The sequence below is a fragment of the Stegostoma tigrinum genome, chromosome 24 (genome assembly GCF_030684315.1).
Source record: "Stegostoma tigrinum isolate sSteTig4 chromosome 24, sSteTig4.hap1, whole genome shotgun sequence".
NCBI lineage: Eukaryota > Metazoa > Chordata > Chondrichthyes > Orectolobiformes > Stegostomatidae > Stegostoma > Stegostoma tigrinum.
Window position 1 is genome coordinate 33,088,406 of NC_081377.1, and position 20,446 is coordinate 33,108,851.

Here is a 20,446-nt window from a genome sequence, read left to right on the forward strand (position 1 = left end):
AAAGCTAACCATCACCTCAATGGCATTACCATTGCCGGATCCCTCCCAATCAACATCCTGAGAAATTACCATTGACCAGAAACATAACTGAAACAGACACATACATACCATTACTAAAACAATAGGTCAGGGTTTGGGATTCTGCGTTTAGTAACTCAGCTCCTGATTCCCCAGTACCCATCTACCGTAAACAAGGCGCAAGTCAGGAATGTGATGGCATACCCTCACTTAACTGGGTAAGTGCAGTTCAAACAATATTCAGGAAGCGCAAGAGCATGCAGGACAAAGCTGGCTGATTCACTGACAGTCCAACCAATGACTTAAAATGTTTGCTCTCTCTACCTCCAGCACAGATGTCAGCAGTGTGTACCATCTACAAGATGCACTGCAGCAACTCACTGAGGCTCCTTCTGAACATGCAACCCCTGGATGTGAGTTTGCTCGCTGAGCTGGAAGGTTAGTTTTCAGACGTTTTGTCACCATTCTAGGTAACATCATCAGCGAGCCTCCGATGAAGCGCTGGTGTTATGTCCCGCTTTCTATTTAACTATTTAGGTTTCCTTGGGTTGGTGATGTCATTTCCTGTTCTTTTTCTCAGAGGATGGTAGATTGGCTCCAAATCAATGTGTTTGTTGATGGAGTTCCGGTTAGAATACCATGCTTCTAGGAATTCTCGTGCGTGTCTCTGTTTGGCTTGTCCTAGGATGGATGTGTTGTCCCAATCAAAATGGTGTCCTTCCTCATCTGTATGTAAGGATACGAGTGATAGTGGGTCATGCCATTTTGTGGTTAGTTGATGTTCATGTATCCTTGCAAGAACTGTGACAAACACTACATTGGACAAACAGGCAGAAAGCTAGCCACCAGGATATTTGATGTGAAAAGGGAGCATGATTTACTTTCCTCTGTCAGTTATACACCACAAAAGTACTGTCAGAATGGAACTACTGCTGAAAAACTTCTGAAAAAGCCCTGATCGAAATCTCACTTAGGCTGACCTCCCTTCTTTTGCAAGAAAGAGCCGGAGTGGCAACCTGTGTGCAAACGGCAAACACTTTTAAAGAAAGCAGAATGAAATTAACAAAACTAAGAGAGGATACATTTGTACCAGATGCTGAACACCCACTTATCCTTGAGAAAAATAAAGAATAGTTATTAGAGATAATGGGAACTGAAGGTCTTGGCCCAAAACATCAGCTTTGGTGCTCCTAAGATGCTGCTTGGCCTGCTGTGTTCATCCAGCTCTGCACCTTGTTATCTAAGAGTTATTACATGCCACTTTATGCATACAAAATGTATGTATACAAAAATTCCACAGAATAGGAGGTCATCTCATAGACTGATAGAGAAGTGATGCTGTTCCTATGTTCACAGGGAAATTGAACAAAACCAAGGAAATATAAATTGGTAAGTTTACTACCAGTGATTGGAAAGATACAGAAGTCTCTATTAAAATAACAGAAGAATTTCCAGCGCTAGAAAATAACAAACAAAATAGCCAGCACAGATTCCAAAAATCTAAGTCGTACTTAACCAGTTCGATAGAACTCTTTTAAAGAGCTAACAGAAAAACCAGGTGACAGTAATGTAGTAAGTATCATATATTTGGACTTTCAAAAGGCCTTTGATAGGATATCACATGGTAGGTCCATGATAAAGGTTGCAGCATTTGGGGTCAGGGACAATTAGATGCACGGATAGCAAATTTGCTAAAAATATAAAGCAGAGAGTAGTGATACACACAATTATTCAGAATGGAGAAATGTAGTAAGTGGTGTTTCACCAGGATTATTATGGGGACAACTGTCAGTCATAATCACATTAATCATGTGGATTTAGGAACAAATTAGTTCAATATCAAAAGTCATGTGATACTAACTGGGGAATGGAAACAGTAAACATGCAACACAACAGAAAACGACGTCTTAGAAAACGTGCACACTTCACAGTTAAGTGGCAAATGAACTTTAGCATGGAATAATTTGAATTGATACATTTGGCTATTAAAGAGAGAAACATACCATAGAAAATTTAAAAAAACGAAGCGAATAGGAACAAAGAGAACTAAGAATACAGGTGAAAAAAATGCACTGGCGTTTATTTCTAGGTTTATATAGAACATAGAACATAGAACATAGAACAGTACAGCACAGAACAGGCCCTTCAGCCCACAATGTTGTGCCGACCATTGATCCTCATGGATGCACCCTCAAATTTCTGTGACCATATGCATGTCCAGCAGTCTCTTAAATGACCCCAATGACCTTGCTTCCACAACTGCTGCTGGCAACGCATTCCATGCTCTCACAACTCTCTGCGTAAAGAACCTGCCTCTGACATCCCCTCTATACTTTCCACCAACCAGCTTAAAACTATGACCCCTCGTGCTAGCCATTTCTGCCCTGGGAAATAGTCTCTGGCTATCAACTCTATCTATGCCTCTCATTATCTTGTATACCTCAATTAGGTCCCCTCTCCTCCTCCTTTTCTCCAATGAAAAGAGACCGAGCTCAGTCAACCTCTCTTCATAAGATAAGCCCTCCAGTCCAGGCAGCATCCTGGTAAACCTCCTCTGAACCCTCTCCAAAGCATCCACATCTTTCCTATAATAGGGCGCCCAGAACTGGACGCAGTATTCCAAGTGCGGTCTAACCAAAGTTTTATAGAGCTGCAACAAGATCTCACGACTCTTAAACTCAATCCCCCTGTTAATGAAAGCCAAAACACCATATGCTTTCTTAACAACCCTGTCCACTTGGGTGGCCATTTTAAGGGATCTATGTATCTGCACACCAAGATCCCTCTGTTCCTCCACGCTGCCAAGAATCCTATCCTTAATCCTGTACTCAGCTTTCAAATTCGACCTTCCAAAATGCATCACCTCGCATTTATCCAGGTTGAACTCCATCTGCCACCTCTCAGCCCTCTCTGCATCCTGTCAATGTCCCGCTGCAGCCTACAACAGCCCTCTACACTGTCAACGACACCTCCGACCTTTGTGTCGTCTGCAAACTTGCTGACCCATCCTTCAATTCCCTCGTCCAAGTCATTAATAAAAATTACAAACAGTAGAGGCCCAAGGACAGAGCCCTGTGGAACCCCACTCACCACTGACTTCCAGGCAGAATATTTTCCTTCTACTACCACTCGCTGTCTTCTGTTGGCCAGCCAATTCTGTATCCAAGCAGCTAAGTTCCCCTGTATCCCATTCCTCCTGACCTTCTGAATGAGCCTTCCATGGGGAACCTTATCAAATGCCTTACTGAAGTCCATATACACCACATCCACAGCTTGACCCTCATCAACCTTACTAGTCACATCCTCAAAAAACTCTATAAGGTTTGTAAGGCATGACCTACCCCTCACAAAGCCGTGTTGACTGTATTTGATCAAGCCATGCTCTTCCAGATGGTCATAAATCTTATCCCTCAGAATCCTTTCTAACACCTTGCAGACGACAGACGTGAGACTTACCGGTCTATAATTGCCGGGGATTTCCCTATTTCCTTTCTTGAAGAGAGGAATTACATTTGCCTCTCTCCAGTCCTCAGGTACGACTCCAGTGGAGAGCGAGGATGCAAAGATCTTCGCAAGTGGCGAAGCAATTGCATTTCTCGCTTCCCAAAGCAGCCGAGGACAAATCTGATCCGGGCCTGGCGACTTGTCAATCTTAATGTTTGACAAAATTTTCAGTACATCAGCTTCCTCTATCTCTATCCATTCCAGCATGCACACCTGCTCTTCAAAGGTTTCATTCACTACACAGGTCGTTTCTTTCGTAAAGACAGAAGCAAAAAACTCATTTAGGGCTTCCCCTACCTCCTCAGGCTCCACACACAAGTTCCCTATGCTATCCCTGATCGGCCCTACTCTTTCTTTGACCATTCTCTTATTCCTCACGTAAGTGTAAAATGCCTTTGTGTTTTCCCGGATTCCTTCTGCCAAGCCTTTCTCGTGCCCCCTCCTGGCTCTCCTCAGACCATTTTTGAGCTCCTTCCTTGCCTGCATGTAATCCTTTCTAGCTGAACTTGACCCTAGCTTCCTCCACCTTATGTAAGCTACCTTCTTCCTTTTCACTAGAAGCTCCACCGCTCTCGTCATCCAAGGTTCCTTTATCTTACCCCGTCTTGCCTGTCTCAGAGGGACATATTTACTCATCACTCCCAACAACTGTTCCTTAAACCATCTCCACATGTCTATAGTTCCCTTACCATGGAACAACTGCTCCCAGTCCATGCTTCCTAACTCATGTCTAATCGCATCATAGTTTCCTCTTCCCCAATTAAATATCCTCCCATTCTGCCTAATCCTCTCCTTCTCCATAGCTATGTAGAATGAGAGAGTGTTATGGTCACTATCACCAAAATGCTCTCCCACCACAAGATCTGATACCTGCCCCGGCTCGTTTCCGAGCACCAAGTCTAGAATGGCCTCTCCCCTCGTCGGCCTGTCAACGTACTGCGTTAGGAAACCCTCCTGAACACACCTTACAAAAACAGCTCCATTCAAATCTTCTGCTCGAAGGAGGTTCCAATCAATATTAGGAAAGTTAAAGTCACCCATTACAACAACCCTACTGCGTCCACACTTTTCCAAAATCTGTCGACCTATGCTTTCTACAATCTCCCTGCTGCTATTGGGGGGCCTGTAGTAAACCCCTAACGAGGTGACTACTCCCTTAATATAATTCAAAAATAGGGAGTTTATGTTAAATTTGTACAGAACTCTGTTCAGACCACGTGAAAAAAAGTGTACTTCATAAATAGGACATGGAAGCATCAGACAAAATGCAATATAAGTTTCCAATTCGAGAATTCATAACTGAGAGATTAAAGCTATTGCGAACATTGAAGAAGTTACAAAGATTTTTTCCCAAAGAAATTTTAAAGGTGACGCAATAAAGGTCTCCAAACTGTGATTGGGTTGGTGGCAGATGTGGAAAGAATATTTCCAATTGAGGGAGAATCCAAAACTCGAGTCAATAAATATAAAACAGTCACGAATACATCGAACAGAAGAAATACCTTGATTGATTAGGGATAGTCATCATTGCTGTGTGTGCAGGGAAGCATGTCTCATTGACTTGATGGAGTTTTTTGAAGAAGTGACAAAGATGATTGATGAAGACAGAGTGGTAGACAGTGTCTGTATGGATTAGAGCAAGGCATTCAACAAAGTTCCACATGGTAGATTGGTGAATGAGGTTAGATCATAAGGAATCCAGGGGGAACTAACCATCTGGATGCAAAATTGGCTTGAAGGTAGGAGACAGAAGGTGGAGGTACAGGGTTGTTTTTTTGCACTGGAGGCCTGTGACCAGTGGTGGTGTGCCACAAGGATTGGTGCTGGATCTACTGATATTCATAATTTATACAAATGATTTGGACGCGAATATAGGAGGTATGGTTAGTAAGTTTGCACATGGCACCAAAATAGGTGGTGTGGCAGACAGTGAAGGAGGATATTTCAGAGAACAAGTGATCAGATGGTCCAATGGACCAAGGAACGGCAGATGGAGTTTATTTTAGATAAATGTGAGGTGTGGCCCTTTGTTAAGGCAAACTAGGACAGGACTGACACAATTAATGGTAGGGCCCTGGAGAGTGTGGCCGAACGAAGTCACCTAGGGGTGCAGGTGCATTGTTCCTTCAAAGTTTAGTTGCAGATAGATAGGGTGGCGAAGAAAGCTTTATTGGTCAGTGCTTTGAGTATAGGAGTTAGGATGTCATGTTGTGGCTGTACAGGTCATTGATGAGACCACCTTGAGAATACTGCATTCAATTCTGGTCTCCCTGCCAAAGGAACAAATGTTGTTAAACTTGAAACAGTTCAAAAAAGATTTACAAGTATGTTGGTGCGATTGGAGCTGGAGAAAAAGGCTGAGTTGGTTGGGGCTTTTTTCCATGTGTCAGAGGCTGAGGTGTGATCTTTGCAGAGGGTAACATTGTACAGGTTTATAAAATCTTGAAAGGTGTGGATTGGGTGAACAGCCAAGGTCTTTTTCCCAGGGTAGGGAGGTTGAAAATGAGACAGCATAGGTTTAAGGTGAGAGGGGTAACCTTTCCATATGGAGGGTGGTACGGAACATGCTGCCAGAGGAAATGGTGGAGGTGGGTACAATTACAAGATTTAAAGACACCTGGAAAGGTTCACGAATAGGAAGGGTTTAGAAGGATATGGGCCAAATGCTGGCAAATGGAACTAAATCAGTTTAGGATATCTGGGCGAGTTGGACCGAAGGTTCTGTTTCCACACTGTATAACTCTATGATTCTATGATTCTATAACAGCTGTGACATTTTCAAAGAGAAGCTAAACAACTAAAAGACAGACAAGGAAATAGAAAGACATACTCAAAAATGAAATGAAGTAGACAGATTGGAAGAAAATTCACGTGAGGACAATAACCAACACTAACTAGTTGGGCTGAATACCCCATTTCTGTGCTGTATATTCCATACAATTCAAAGTAGGCAAAGTAAATTGCTTAGATAGGAGCAGAAAGTTGCAAGGGGATGTTGATCAATGAAGTGCTCATGCAAAACACTGGCAAGTGCAGTTCAATTTCAGCAAGTGAGGAGTCATCCACAAGAGAAGACTAAAATATGTTCTAAATGACAGGAAGTTCAGAACTGTGGAGCAGCAGACATATTTAGGGCTTTAAGTGCTGATATCACATTAAAAAAAATCACAAATTAGTAATTTTCTCAGCGTACGGGTACTTTCTTATACCAAAGGTGTTACAGTGTTAAAGAGTGACTGCAAAGTCAAGGAGGGACTTAAGGCATTTAGGACTGAGATGATAAATTTATTCTCACAGGGGGCTACAAATCTTCTGAATTCTCCGTCTTAAAGGAATGTGGATGCTCAGTCATTGAGTATGACCAAGGCCAAGACTGATAGATGTCTGGATTCTAAAGGAATCAAGAGATGAGAGGACCTGGCATCAAAGTGGAATAGAGGCTGATAGGTCAGTACATTTTTGAATACCAAAGGAACTGAGATATATGGAGACAGCATGGAAAAATGTATTTGAGATTAAAAAGATTAACTTATAGACATACAAATTCAAAATAAGTAATACGGCTCCTTAAACCTTCTCTGACAATCAATAAGATCATGGCTCATCTATTTGTGCTTAAATTCCACATTTCCATTTATTCCTGGTTGTCTTTGATTTCATTGTCTAAGAAAAATCTCCACCTCCACCTTAAAACTATTCAATTACCATGCCTTTACAGCATTCTGAGACACAGAGCCCCAAGTTCCAAATCCTCAGAAGAAAATTCTCCTCACTTCTGTCCGAAACAATGATCCCCAAATTTAGAAACAGTACTCCCTTGTTCTGGCTTCATCCCAACAGGAAATGTCCTTTCCACATTCACCTTTTTAAAACCAATCAACAGTATATACTGTTCCATCAAGTCACCCTTATTCTTCTAAACTTCAGTGAAAACAAGCTTGGATGGTCCAACCTTTCCTCATAAGAAAACTTGTTCATTCCCGGTATCAATTTTGTGAATCTTTTCTTATCGCCTCCAAAACACCAACATCATCTTCTAAAGGAGGACACCATAATTTTACATCATATCCATTCTGTGGTCTTGCAATGTCTTCTATGAGTGAGGCATCACATCCTTACTTCCATGTCTAATTCATCTTGTTATAATGCATTGCATTCTATTAGCATTAAATAAAAAAAATGTAAAAGAACCGCTGGGAATCAAAAAGAAAAGCAAAAACTGTTGGAAATTGTTAGCAGATCTGGCAGCATCTGTGCAAAGCAAACAAAATTAACATTTTGGGTCCAGTGACCCTTCCTCAGAACTCAAGATGAATGGTCTGAGGAAGGTCACTGGACCCAAAAGGTTAATTCTGCTTCCTCTCCACAAATGCTGCCAAATCTGCTGAGTTTGGCAAGCAATTTCTGGTTTTGTTTCATCAGTCTTCCTGATTAATTTTTAAGCTGGCATATTAACTTATTGAGACTCATGCATTCAAACACCTAGATGGTTCTCCATGCACCTTGGAATGCTGCAAGCATTTAAGTTTTTTTTTTATTCTTCTATAGTGAAGACAGCAGCAAAATTCTGTTATTTTCATTCATTTCCTTATTAGCCACTATTAACACCCTATCTCATTAGAGAACTTTATGACTTGATTTATACTTTTCCTTTTTAAGATACATAAAAAATGCTGACACTTTGACATCCCAAAGCTAGCTTCCTCTCATTCTTTATTTTCTTCCCCTGATGATTAACCTTTTAGTCATTCTACTCTGTTCTTTATATTTGATCAATGTTCTGATCTGCCATTTGCCTTTGCGCAATAATATATTGGTACTTTCCTTAACTTCCATAGACAGTGGGAAATATTCTTTATTGTATGAATACAGTTGTTCACAGTATTCTGAAATATCCTGTTAAATGTCCGCCATTCTTTTCTATTGCATACTGTACTATTGGAATACTGCATACAATTCTGGTCGCACTGCCAAAGGAAGAATGTTATTAAACAGAATTAAAGATTTACAAGGATGTCATTGAGACTGGAGGGTTTGAGTTTTAAGGAGAGGCTGGTAGGAAGCTGAGGGGTGACCTGATAAAGGGACAAAGATAAGGTGAATAGCCAGGGTCTTTTCCCCAGGGTAGGGGAGTCCAAAACTAGACAGCATAGGTTTAAGGTGAGAGGAGAAAGATTTAAAAGGGACCTAACGGGCAACTTTTTCCACAGAGGGTGGTGCATATATAGAATGAGCTGCTAAAGCAAGTGGTTGCGGTAAGTACAAATATAACATTTAACAGACATTTAAACAGGCACATGGATGAGAAAGGTAGGGTTGTATATTGGTCAAATGCAGGCAAATGGGACTAGTTCAGTTTAGGAAACCAGGTCGGCGTAGGTGAGTTGGCTGAAGGGTCTGTTTCTCTGCTGTATCACTTTCATCTATCTCCTAGCCTAATATCTCAGTTCATTTCAGCTATATCAGCTTTTAAGCCAACATAAGTGCCCTTATTCAAGTTTAACATCTAGTGTTAAGTCCTCATCCAAGCTACCATTGCCAATCTAATTTATCCCGTACAGGATTCTAGCAACCGGTCATTATTGCCAACTTGATTCATAAGCAACCAATACTTGTTTTTGCATATATTATGTTATTATTAAGGGGCTCGTAGACTATTCCTATAGTTATTTATTTCTTCTTTAAAACTTGGTTTGGCCCCAAATGGAGAACTAAGTTCAGTTCTGGACCCTAGGATGGAGATACTGGCTTTGGAGGAAGTATGTCACAGATTCACCACAATAATAAAGGGTTAAGAGAATCAAACTATTAGAGGTCTGGTTGCATTGGCTGGGCTTTGCTTCCTTTGATCACTGAAGATTAAAGCGTGAGCTGATTCAAGTATTTTTGATGACAGAAAGAATTGATGAGGTATATTTAGGAGGTCTGTTGGGGAGAATAAGCAGACATAACCTTAAAATTAAAGCTAGATAGCTTATGTTTAATGTGAGATGGATGCTGGAAATCTGGAACTCTGGAACTCTTCTTTTCTCAAAAGTACTTAAGGCCTAAAAATAATTGAAAAGTTGAAAATGGAGATTAATAGCTTTGTTAAGATATTGAGAGATATGGACCCATGCAAATCAATAAAAATAAGATAGAGATCAGCCATGGTCAAACTGAAAGGCTGAACAGACTTAGGTTGAATGGCATTCTTCTATTCGTACGCTCACAGTGAGTCCGAATGGAGATGACAGAAATGCACTGTGTCAATAAATAAACAGTTTCTCTGTATATGTGAATAGACCTAATCAGTGTGGAGGCATTGAAGGCTCTATCATACAGCTCAGATAGGATGGTCTAAAATTAAAAAAATCATTAAGTTCACTGTCTTGGAATGGAAGTATGTCTTCCCCCTCCTACAAAAGAAAAATCCCTGCACTTCAAAGCACTTTATCTCCTCAACATGTTTCAACATGTTGTACAGATAATAAAACAGTTTAAGTGTAGTCACTGTTGTAGTAAGAAACTAAGTTGCCATTTTGTGCTTGACAAGTTACCACAAACAGCAGTGAATAAATGGCTGGAGTGTCTATTCCACCCATGCTGGTTGTGGAATAAGTGTTAGTTGATGACCTTTGCACTGTTATTGCTAGACTATAAATCCAGAGATCTAGGTAATATTCTGGGTACCTGGGTTTGAATCTTGCGATGGAATTTGAATTCAAACAAAATTTGGAAAAGTCTAATAATGATGATGAAACTGTTGTTAATTATCAAGGGAATAAAAAACCGGATTCCCGAAACATCGGCTTTCCTGCTCCTATGATGCTAGTTGGCCTGATGTATTTATGTAGTTCTACATCTTGTTATCTCAGATTCTCCAGCATCTGCAGTTCGTACTATTTCTGACACAATTTTAACCCCACTGCAAAGCCTCTTCTAAGGATGCCTACCCTGAAGAAGTTACCCTCCCGTCTCTAGAAAAACCTCAGTGGATCTCTCTCCCACTGCAACTCTCTCGTAATCCCTTCGGCCTTGAAACTGCTCAACTACGTCCCGAAGGAAACCAGGTACCACAGCCACATCGCTTTTCTTAGTACCTGCCTACAGAACCGGATCATCCCCAATGGACTACAGTCCACATTCAGGCCTTCCCAATTTTGCCCCAACCGCGACAACATCTACATTCAGAACATCGAGACCCTTCAGAAGTGTTTCTCCCTGCGACTCCTGAAACACACGCTCACAGCAATGTGCCGGCATCTCCAGGCACTACAATAAAGCCTACCCCAGCTCAGAGCCTCCCTCGCTCAGAGCATCCCTCTCCCAGACCTGCAAAAGACCTCTCCTGTTTTTTATTCATCATAGGATCCACAACCTGGTGCCTACACCCAAAATGGGCTTCCTCCACCTCCCAAAACCCAAACCTACCCAGGACCTTCCCCACAATGTGCCTGCCACCATTGGCCATGTGGCCACTGATGGAGCACCCACGGATGACATCACATCCTCTGCTGCCAGATATGCCACTTCCAGGACAGCGAATGCCACCGCTTCCATTTCCGATTCCAACACCATAAACACTGAGAACGCACCTACTGTTACCGCTGCTGTCGCCTCCTACTCCAACACTACTCCACCCACCGCTGACGCAGCTCCACCCACCACTGACACTGATGCAACTCCACCCACAGCCAATGCCAATGTCACTCTGCCCACTGCCTCCACAGCCAGCAGCTCCAGAGGAGACAGCAGCACCCAGCCCTGCTGAATCTTCACCACCCCCCCAGACCTCCCCCTTACTGAGGACGAACAGTCAGTCCTCACTAAGGGGCTCACCTTTGTCTCCCTCCACCCACACATAAACGAAAACCAGTCACGTTTGGACATAGAGCAGTTTTTCTGCCACCTCTGCCTCTGCGCTTACTTCTTCAACCATGAGCCTAACCCTCCCTCTACTGACTCCTTCCCCTACCTCCAACACACCTCCTCCTGGACACCACCCCAAGGCCTCCTACCCTCCCTCGATCTCTTCATCTCCAACTGCTGTCGTGACATCAGCATTTCTGAAGAAGGGTCTAGGCCTGAAAAGTCAAATTTCCTGCTCCTATGATGCTGCTTGGCCTGCTTTGTTCATCCAGCTGTACACCTTGTTACCTTTGGTACACTAATGCCTTTTAGGGAAATAAACAGCTGTCCTTACCTGGCCTAGACTACATTTGACTCAACTGCCCTTTGCGCAATTAGGGATAGCTGATCAGTAGCACCCACTTCCCCTGAATAAACAAACAAACTTTGGCCAGGATACCAAACAAATACTCCATTCGCCTTCATAATGACGTTAAAGCATCTCTTATGTTCAAAGTCAGAAGTCACAGGACACCAGGCTACAGTCCAATAGGTTAATTTGATATCACAACCTTTCAGAGTGCTGCTCCTTCATCAGGTCAAATGGAGGCAAGTGTACAGGCACAGAATTGTAGGCAGAGAGATCGCTGCAACATAATTCCAGGTAGAGTGTCAAAAGATAGCACAAATGGCGTGACAACAGGCTGAACAACAAGTCCCTGCAGATGATCAAAAGTATCAGATGATGTGAGTAAAGTGTCATATCAGATGATGTGAGTAAAGTATCAACAGCTGAATAGCAAGTGAAGGGATGACCTATAGAACATAGAACAGTACAGCACAGAACAGGCCCTTCAGCCCACAATGTTGTGCCGACCATTGATCCTCATGTATGCACCCTCAAATTTCTGTGACCATATACATGTCCAGCAGTCTCTTAAATAACCCCAAAGACCTTGCTTCCACAACTGCTGCTGGCAACGCATTCCATGCTCTCACAACTCTCTGCGTAAAGAACCTGCCTCTGACATCCTCTCTATACTTTCCACCAACCAGCTTAAAACTATGACCCCTCGTGCTAGCCATTTCTGCCCTGGGAAATAGTCTCTGGCTATCAACTCTATCTATGCCTCTCATTATGATCCAATAAATTGAGGCAAAGAGATAATTACAAAAAAATCAAAAATAAGATGGTGCTAGAGACAAACAAAATGGCTGGAATAACACGATAGGTATAAAAGTTTCATGCCGTGGGTCTGACCAAAGTAACAAGTAATCCAAAACTGTATAAACTAATCAAGGTGGACGAGATCATAACAAGTAATCAAGGTGATGGTGTCAAAACAGAACAGTAAGAAAGATTTTACAAACACAGAAGTGTGGTGGGGTTACACGTAGCACCACATTAGCCCAAGATCACGGTGGAGGCTGCCTTCAGACACAGTGTTAGGACAACGGACGAATTGACCCCATGCACCAATCACTCACAGTCAGGGAACACTTCAGCAGGCAAGGGCATTCAGCCTCCAATCATTGGGTAAGCGTCTCCCAAGGCAGCCTTCAAGATAGACAACAATGCAGAATCGTCGAGCAGAAACTGACAGCCAAATCCATATCCATGAAAAGAGCCTCAACTGTGATCTTGGGTTCATACTGCACTCATGTAGCCCCACCATACCGTTATGTATTTTTAAAAATTTCCTTACTGTTCTGTTTTGACACTATCACCTAGATAACTTGTTATGATCTCTTCATCTTGATTAGTTTGTCCAGTGTCGGATTACCTGTTACTTTTGCCAGATCCTCGTCATCCAACTCTTATACCTATCATGTTATTCCAATCATCTGGTTTGTCTCTAGCATCATCTTATTTTTGATTTTTTTCAATTATCTCTCTGCTTCAATTAATCAGATCATAGGTCGTCCCTTCACATGCTATTCAGCTGTTGACACTTTACTCACACCGTCTGACACTTTTCATCACCTGCAAAGATTTGTTATTCAGCCCGTCAACACTCCACTCACACCATTTGTACTATCTTTTGACACTCTGGAATTATCTTGCAATGATCTCTCCATCTATAAATTCTGTGCCTGTGTTGTTCCCTCCACTTCGCCTGATGAAGGAGCAGTTCTCCAAAAGACTGTGATTTCAAACAATCCTGTTGGACTCTAACCTGGTGTCCTACGACTTCTGACTTTGTCCACCCCTGACCAACAGGGTAGGGCGGCATGGTGGCTTAGTGGTTAGCACTGCTGCCTCACAGCACCAGGGACCCGGGTTCCATTCAACCCCCGGGCAACTGTCTGTGTGGAGTTTGTACAGTCTCCCCGTGTGTGCGCAGGTTTCCTCCGAGTGCTCCTGTTGCCTCCCACAGTCCAAAGATGAGCCGGCTCGGTGGATTGGCCATGTTAAATAGCCCATAGTAGGGACGTGTAGATTATGTGGGTTATAGGGGGATGGTAATGGGTGGCATGTTCCAATGGTCAGTGTAGACTTGTTGGGCCAAAGGGCCTGTTTCCACACTGTAGGGATTCAATGATTCTATGAACACCAGCGTCTCCACATCTTTTATGTTCATCTGACAGGGCAGCTGGGATCTTGGCTTAAAAGATCTCATGCAAAATGCAGCATATGTGACAGTGTAACACTTGCTTTGCACTAACACTTCAAAGCAGCAACCTTTCTTTTTAAGTGTCTGGGGACAGAGGTTGTACTTAACCTTTGATACTCAATGCACTGAATGTGCCACGGAGCCGTTCCACATATTCAAAAAGTTGCACACCGATAATGTCAAATGCCTTGATTTCTAAAGTGCTGTTTCAATGTAAGTTGAACACTGTGCATATTCAACAGAGTTTGATTGCTCCAGTGCTACAGCAATGCATATTTGGTTCAAGGCTCACATACAAGAGAACAGGTGAGTGAGCAGATAGTGCCATCTGCTGGCTGGCTGTCATTTTCCTCAGTGAAGTGCTTGTGAACTCTCAAATGCATCTTACATTGGTTGAGCATTGCTGCTTCAAACCTCAAGCCAATGCCTGGAATCCTGCCCTGTCATGGAGAGTCCCCACATACACCTAGAAACAAGAGGAAGCCATTCAACTCCTTACAGCCTGTTATTCAATTGGGTCATGGTTGATTTAACACACACTTCCTGCCATGTAGTACTCAGAATTGAATGTAATAGTCTAGATGAGTTTTAACCACAAAATCATACAAATCATGGATCAGCACCACCCTTTGTATTCCAAGCCCCCACAGCCCCTTAAGAGGAGGGTCAGATCCACTAAATTTTTTTTGTACTTTTGCAATTGCTTCTAAGAATGTAAGAACATTGGAACTAAGAATAGGAAAGGTCATTCTGTCCTCGTAGCTTGTTCAGTTATTCAACAAGATTGACCGACTATTCCCATTACCCTTGATTCCCTTTGAATCCAAAAATTGGTCAAAGCCCTGTGGAAAAAGATTCAAAAGATTGTGATCAAAAAAATTTCTGATCTACATTATCTATGGTTAACGCATTCTGATTTTATGGTGCCTGTTTCTAGGCTTCCCAACCAGAGGGAAGCAGCTACCTGTCAAGCCTCCTAAAAAAAGTTCGAAGGCAAAATAGGCCTCGTCTATTTTTTTCCTTATTTGCTCATGGGATGAGGACGTTGCTGGATAAGGAGCATTCATTGCCAATCCCTAATTTCCCAGAGGGCAGTTGAGAGTCAACCAAATTGCTGTGCATCTGGAGTCACATGTAGGCCAGACCAGGTAAGGATGGCAGTTTCCCTCCCTAGAGGACATTAGTGAACCAGATGGGTTTTTCCCCCACAATTGACAGTGGATTCGTGGCCATCTTTAGATCCTTAATTCCAAATATTTTATTGAATTCAAATTCCACCATCTGCCATGGTAGGATTTGAATCTGGGTCCCCAGATGTTATCTGGGTCTTTGGATTAACAGTCCAGTGATAATATCATTAAGAAATTGCCTCCCCCACGTCTTTCAGCAAATTTTTGCATTGCTTCTTGTAGATGATAGATACTGCTGCTATTAATGAAGAAGCTGAAGATAGTTGGGCCTAAAACACTACCCTGAAGATCTCCTGCATCCCAGACAACAGTTTTTTTTTCTTGTTAACTTGTAGGATGTGGGCATCTCTGCCCTGACCAGCATTTATTGCCTGTCCCTATTTACTTTGAGAACGTGGTGACGAGCTACCATCTTGAACAATTGCAGTTCATCTGCTGTAGCTTGATCCACAATGCCCATATGGAAGGATTTCCAGGATTTTAACACAATGACAGTGTAGGAATGGCAATATATTTCCAAGTCAGAATGGTGAGTGGGTTGGAGAGGAACTTGTAGGTGGTCATGTTCCCATGTATCTTCTGTCCTGATCTTCTAGATAGCAGTGGTCATAGGTGGAGGATACTGTACAAGGATCTTTGGATGAAAATATGCACTAATTATAGTCACTTTGCCTTTAAGAGAGAAATTTAAAACTCAAAATGCTGGACATGTTTCTATAGAGTTTACTGGTTCAACTTTATAAGACTTATGTATATTGCTAGAACATAGAGTACTGCAGATATGTTATCACGATATAATAATGTTAGAATAGTTTGAAGGTTACAGAAGTGGAAGGAAATTGTGTAAATCTTATGCAACTAATGAATGAGGATGAATAAACAAGTTTTTTGTTTTTTATAGTATATATATATATTTCACCACAATGAGACAGATTTGAAAATGGTATTTTTTTCTCAAGGGTGGAGTCATGTTAGGAGTACATAGTTCTTAAAAATAACAAGGTGAAGGAAGCTGCAAGGGATGGGAGGATTTGCGCAACTTCTGGGTGGCTAATGGTTTACCATATGATTCTTTGGAACTGAAGACTCAAATACTGCATTGTTGTAGTTCACCTTCACTTTGCAAAGAGAAAACTGATCTTGTAGAAGTAATGTAAAAGTTTAAGATAGAGAAAAGATGGATTTTATGGCTTGCATTGATTAACAGACTTGGCTTCAAGAGATGAGGCCCTGTACTTAAGCTAGAAACAGCCACTGTTTCAGTTCACACCTGAGTGTGTTAGTGAAGAAACAAAAAGCCTCCAAGAAGCTGGCAGCAAAAAGAAAGATGAAAAGGACTGTGGATGCTATAAATCAGAAGCAGAAATTGCTAGAAAAGCTCAGTAGGTCTGGCAGCATCTGTGAAGAGTCATCACTGTTAACGTTTCAAGTTGAGTCATCCTTGCTCAGAAACCTTGCAGCAGGAGAGCCATTTAGCTATCTCTAGCAATAAAGTATCTTTTAGAAACCCGAGAAAGTTCCAGAAATCATATCTTCAACTTTCTCTGAAACTCTGAAAGGTGAACTATTACTTCCATAAAAACTCTAAAAACTTTCTACCGGACCTGAAGTCTGATTTGAAGGGTCCATCGATTCTACAACTGTCAGCATTGCTGACAGCAGGAAATTGACTGGATCTTGAAAGTCTTCCCACTTACCATCCTTTTGAGTTTGCATCCTTGACCTGTCAGGGATTTTTCCTGTTTGCCTTTCTTCTTAAAATACCCATATCATTTAAGCAGACTATCATGTAATTGCATATTTTTCAAATTAAGAGGACATGGTTTAATTCTACAGAGGAGCTCCATTGTTAACTGGTTTTGCCATTTTTTGCATGAATACGATTGCGTAAAGTTTTAGTTTCTGTATCGAAGGAAATATATTTGCATTTGAAGGAGTATAATTAAGGTCAATAGATGAATTCCTGGAATAAGAAAATTGCTTAAACATATCTGGCAGCATCTGTGAAGAAAATATCAGAGTTAACATTTCAGATCTGCTGTCCCTTCCTCAGAACTGTTCTGAGGAAGGGTCACTGGACCTTGGGATCATACATTACACCTCTATACCATGACACAGGATGAGATAGGAGCACAGACAACAGACATTCAAAATGGCCCAACAATGAGCCTAGAGTGCTGCAATGATAGCACTCCATACCTGTGTGTGGATTTCCTCGTTGATGGAACGTTTGGAATCTTGCTTCTTCTTCACAGCGAGCAATTCTACCAATGGTCGAATAGTCATCCCCTACCAAAGAGACAGATTTAGTTGGCACTGTGCACAAATAACTTTCATCTGCAGTCAACCAAAACTCCACTTAAACCAACGGTTTACAATCATTCATTCTGGTTGATTTTCTGTTGGCATTTTAAACTCACTATTGGTGCTTTCAATTACAACTACTACCATTTAGTGAAGATCTTCAACACTGAAAATATCCCAAAATATTCTACAGGAACAGTTTAATTTAAATACCAACCCAAACATCAGTGCAAGAGGAAGATTTAAATAAAAAACATGAGTTTCAGTTATATGACGGGTTTGAGTTATAAGGAGAGGTTGGATGGATTGGGACTTTTTTCACTGGAGCGTAGCAGATTGAGGGGTGAGGTTGATAAAATCACAAGGAGTATAGATATGGTGAATGACAGCTGTCTTTTCCCCGAGGGGGGAATTTCCAGACGAGGGGACATATTTTAAAGTGAGAGGAGAAAGATTTTAAAAAGACATGGAGGCAATCTTTTTTTACAGAAAGCGGTTCATGTGTCAAATGAACTTGCAGAGGAAATGGTGGATGTGGGTACAATTACAATGTTTAACAGACATTTGGATTAGTACATGAATTGGAAAGGTTTGGAGGAATATGTGCCAAATGCAGGCACGTGGGACTAGTTTAGTTTGGGATTATGGTTGGCATGAACTGGTTGGGCCAAAGGGTCTGTTTTCAGTGCTGTATGACTCTATGACTGTGACCCTACTGACTTCTCCTGCATGCTACTTCCGCCTCCTTGCATGCTCCTGATTTGTGTTTCTCCACCAATGCCCTCATTTGCCTCAGTCCCAAGCTTTGGAAAGTCTTCCTTAAAGTTCTCCAACTTTTTGTGCCTATTTGTTTACAGTGTGCCCAAACAATTCAACTAAGGTTCTGGCCATCTGTACTTGGGGCTAACTGCGCTCGAAATGTGCCTCAGCATGCTTTCTTATGCAAATTGCTGCTGATCAGCTCAAATCTCCAAAACAGAGAAAGAGCAACAGATCTGAAATGCTCCTGGTCCACCAAGCCACAGCACGCATACACAGAAACATACATGACCTTGTGTGTGCCAATGTGCAAGACCCACCCTTCAAACACAAGAAATGTTTAAGCCTCAGTATGTTCACATAAATATGCACACTCCAACATGCACACAGAAATAGCTACATGCTCCACCATGTGCACGGATACGACATACAAATTTCAGCATACAGGGAGAGAAAAGTCCTAGTGTATACATGTAAACATATAAGCTACACAAAAAATTCAAAAGTAAACAAACCTGAACAAAGACAGTGAAGAATATAACTGTGATAATGGCAGTGAGGAACAAAGTTCGAGGGAAAGAGTCATGTAACAGGTATCCAAGTGAAAAGGCGATGGCTCCTCGCAGTCCCCCATAAGAAATTATAAACTGGTCCTTGGGGGTGAGTTTCACAATGCGAAATCTGTTTAGTATTAAAGTGAGACCCAGGACACCTGAAAGAAAACAGCAGAGTTAGAGGCACAGAATCACAGTTCAAGATCTTGACTACTGTCTGCCCTCTTTGGGATTGTTTTTGAAAATAAATTTGCAGGTTGTGAATTGTGGTTCAGTTGTAGCACTTTTATTAGAAACTACACTTTGTGGATTTGGACGTCTGACACATATTTGCATAATCTGGAGAGGACGCATGCACACTGAGGGGGGACAGGAAGAAAAGAGAGACGGACAGAGTGAGTCCGCAGCAGATGATACTGTGACTCCAAGCACCTTTGCAAAAAACAACAAAAATATTTTATTGTTGAATTACTTCTTCACTGATATAGTGATTATAAAGGCCAACAGTAACGAGACTGGGCTTATTATCAACAGCTGTTGCAAGGCCGAGGTATAACAGTATCTGCTAGTCCATGGAACAATGTCCTACATGAAATCCCATTAACCCGACTGGCCCGGTTGACGCATTGTCTGTGCCTGCTCCTTCCCCACTGAACTCATCTCCTCCTACCTTGACTCTGTTCATTCCCCTCTCATCCGGGAACTCTCCACCTACATTTGTGACACAACCCACACCCTCCACCATTTCCAAGACTTTCAATTCCCCGGGCCCCAACACCTCATCTTCACCACAGACATTCAGTTTCTATACACCTCTATCCCTCATGGGGTGGGCCTAAAAACCCTCAGTTTCTTCCTCTCTCACCCAACCAGTCCCCCTCATTTGCTCAGCAGAATAGTCCTCACCCTCAACAAATTTTTCTTTTGACAACTCCCACTTTCTAGAAGCCAAAGGGGAGGCTTATGGGCACCTGCATAGGTCCGAGCTATGTTTGCCTCTTCGTAGGATATATGGAACTGTCCCTCTTCTACTGTTACACTGGCACCATCCCTCACCTCTTCCTCTGCTCCACTGATGACTGTATTGGTGCTGTTTTGAGCTCCCACAATGAGCCTGAACAGTTCATCACTTCACCAACTCAACTCCTTTCACCCTGACCAGCTCTGACACCTCCCTCCGCTTCCTAGACCTCTCCGTCTCCAACTCTGGCAATCAACTTAGCACCGACTTCCACTTCAAACCCACTCACTCCCACATCTACCTCACTATGTCTCCTTTTACCCACCCGCTCGTAAAAATGCTGTCCTGTACTCCAAATTCCTCTGCCTCCATCACATCTGCTCCTGGGATGAAGTGTTCCACTTCCAGACATTCCAGATGTCCTCCTATTTCAGGCACCATAATTTCCCCTCTCCTGTGATTCATAATGCCCTCAACGACATCTCCTACGTTTCCTGCCCTCCTACCCTCAAAACTCCTTCCCCCCAAAATCAAAAAGGATAGAATCCCCCTGGTCCTCACATAACACCCTCCAACCCCCAAATCCAACACATCATCCTCCACCATTTTCACCACCTACAATCAGACCCCACCACCATAAAGACACTTTCTTGGTCACCCCTATCTGCTATCCATATGGACCACTCACTCCACAACTCCCTTGACAGCTCC

General features: G+C 42.3%; 1 protein-coding gene across 1 annotated transcript in view; it reads right to left on the reverse strand.

Moving 5' to 3' along the window:
• Positions 1-20,446, reverse strand: part of LOC125464945 (sodium/hydrogen exchanger 1) — a 53,725-nt gene that overhangs the window by 15,011 nt on the left and 18,268 nt on the right. The window contains exons 5-6 of the mRNA XM_048557901.2: positions 18,736-18,932; positions 17,357-17,446 (exon numbers count right to left, since the gene is read on the reverse strand). Coding sequence (XP_048413858.1) covers positions 17,357-17,446; positions 18,736-18,932 — 287 coding nt within the window. The remainder of the gene's footprint in view (positions 1-17,356; positions 17,447-18,735; positions 18,933-20,446) is intronic.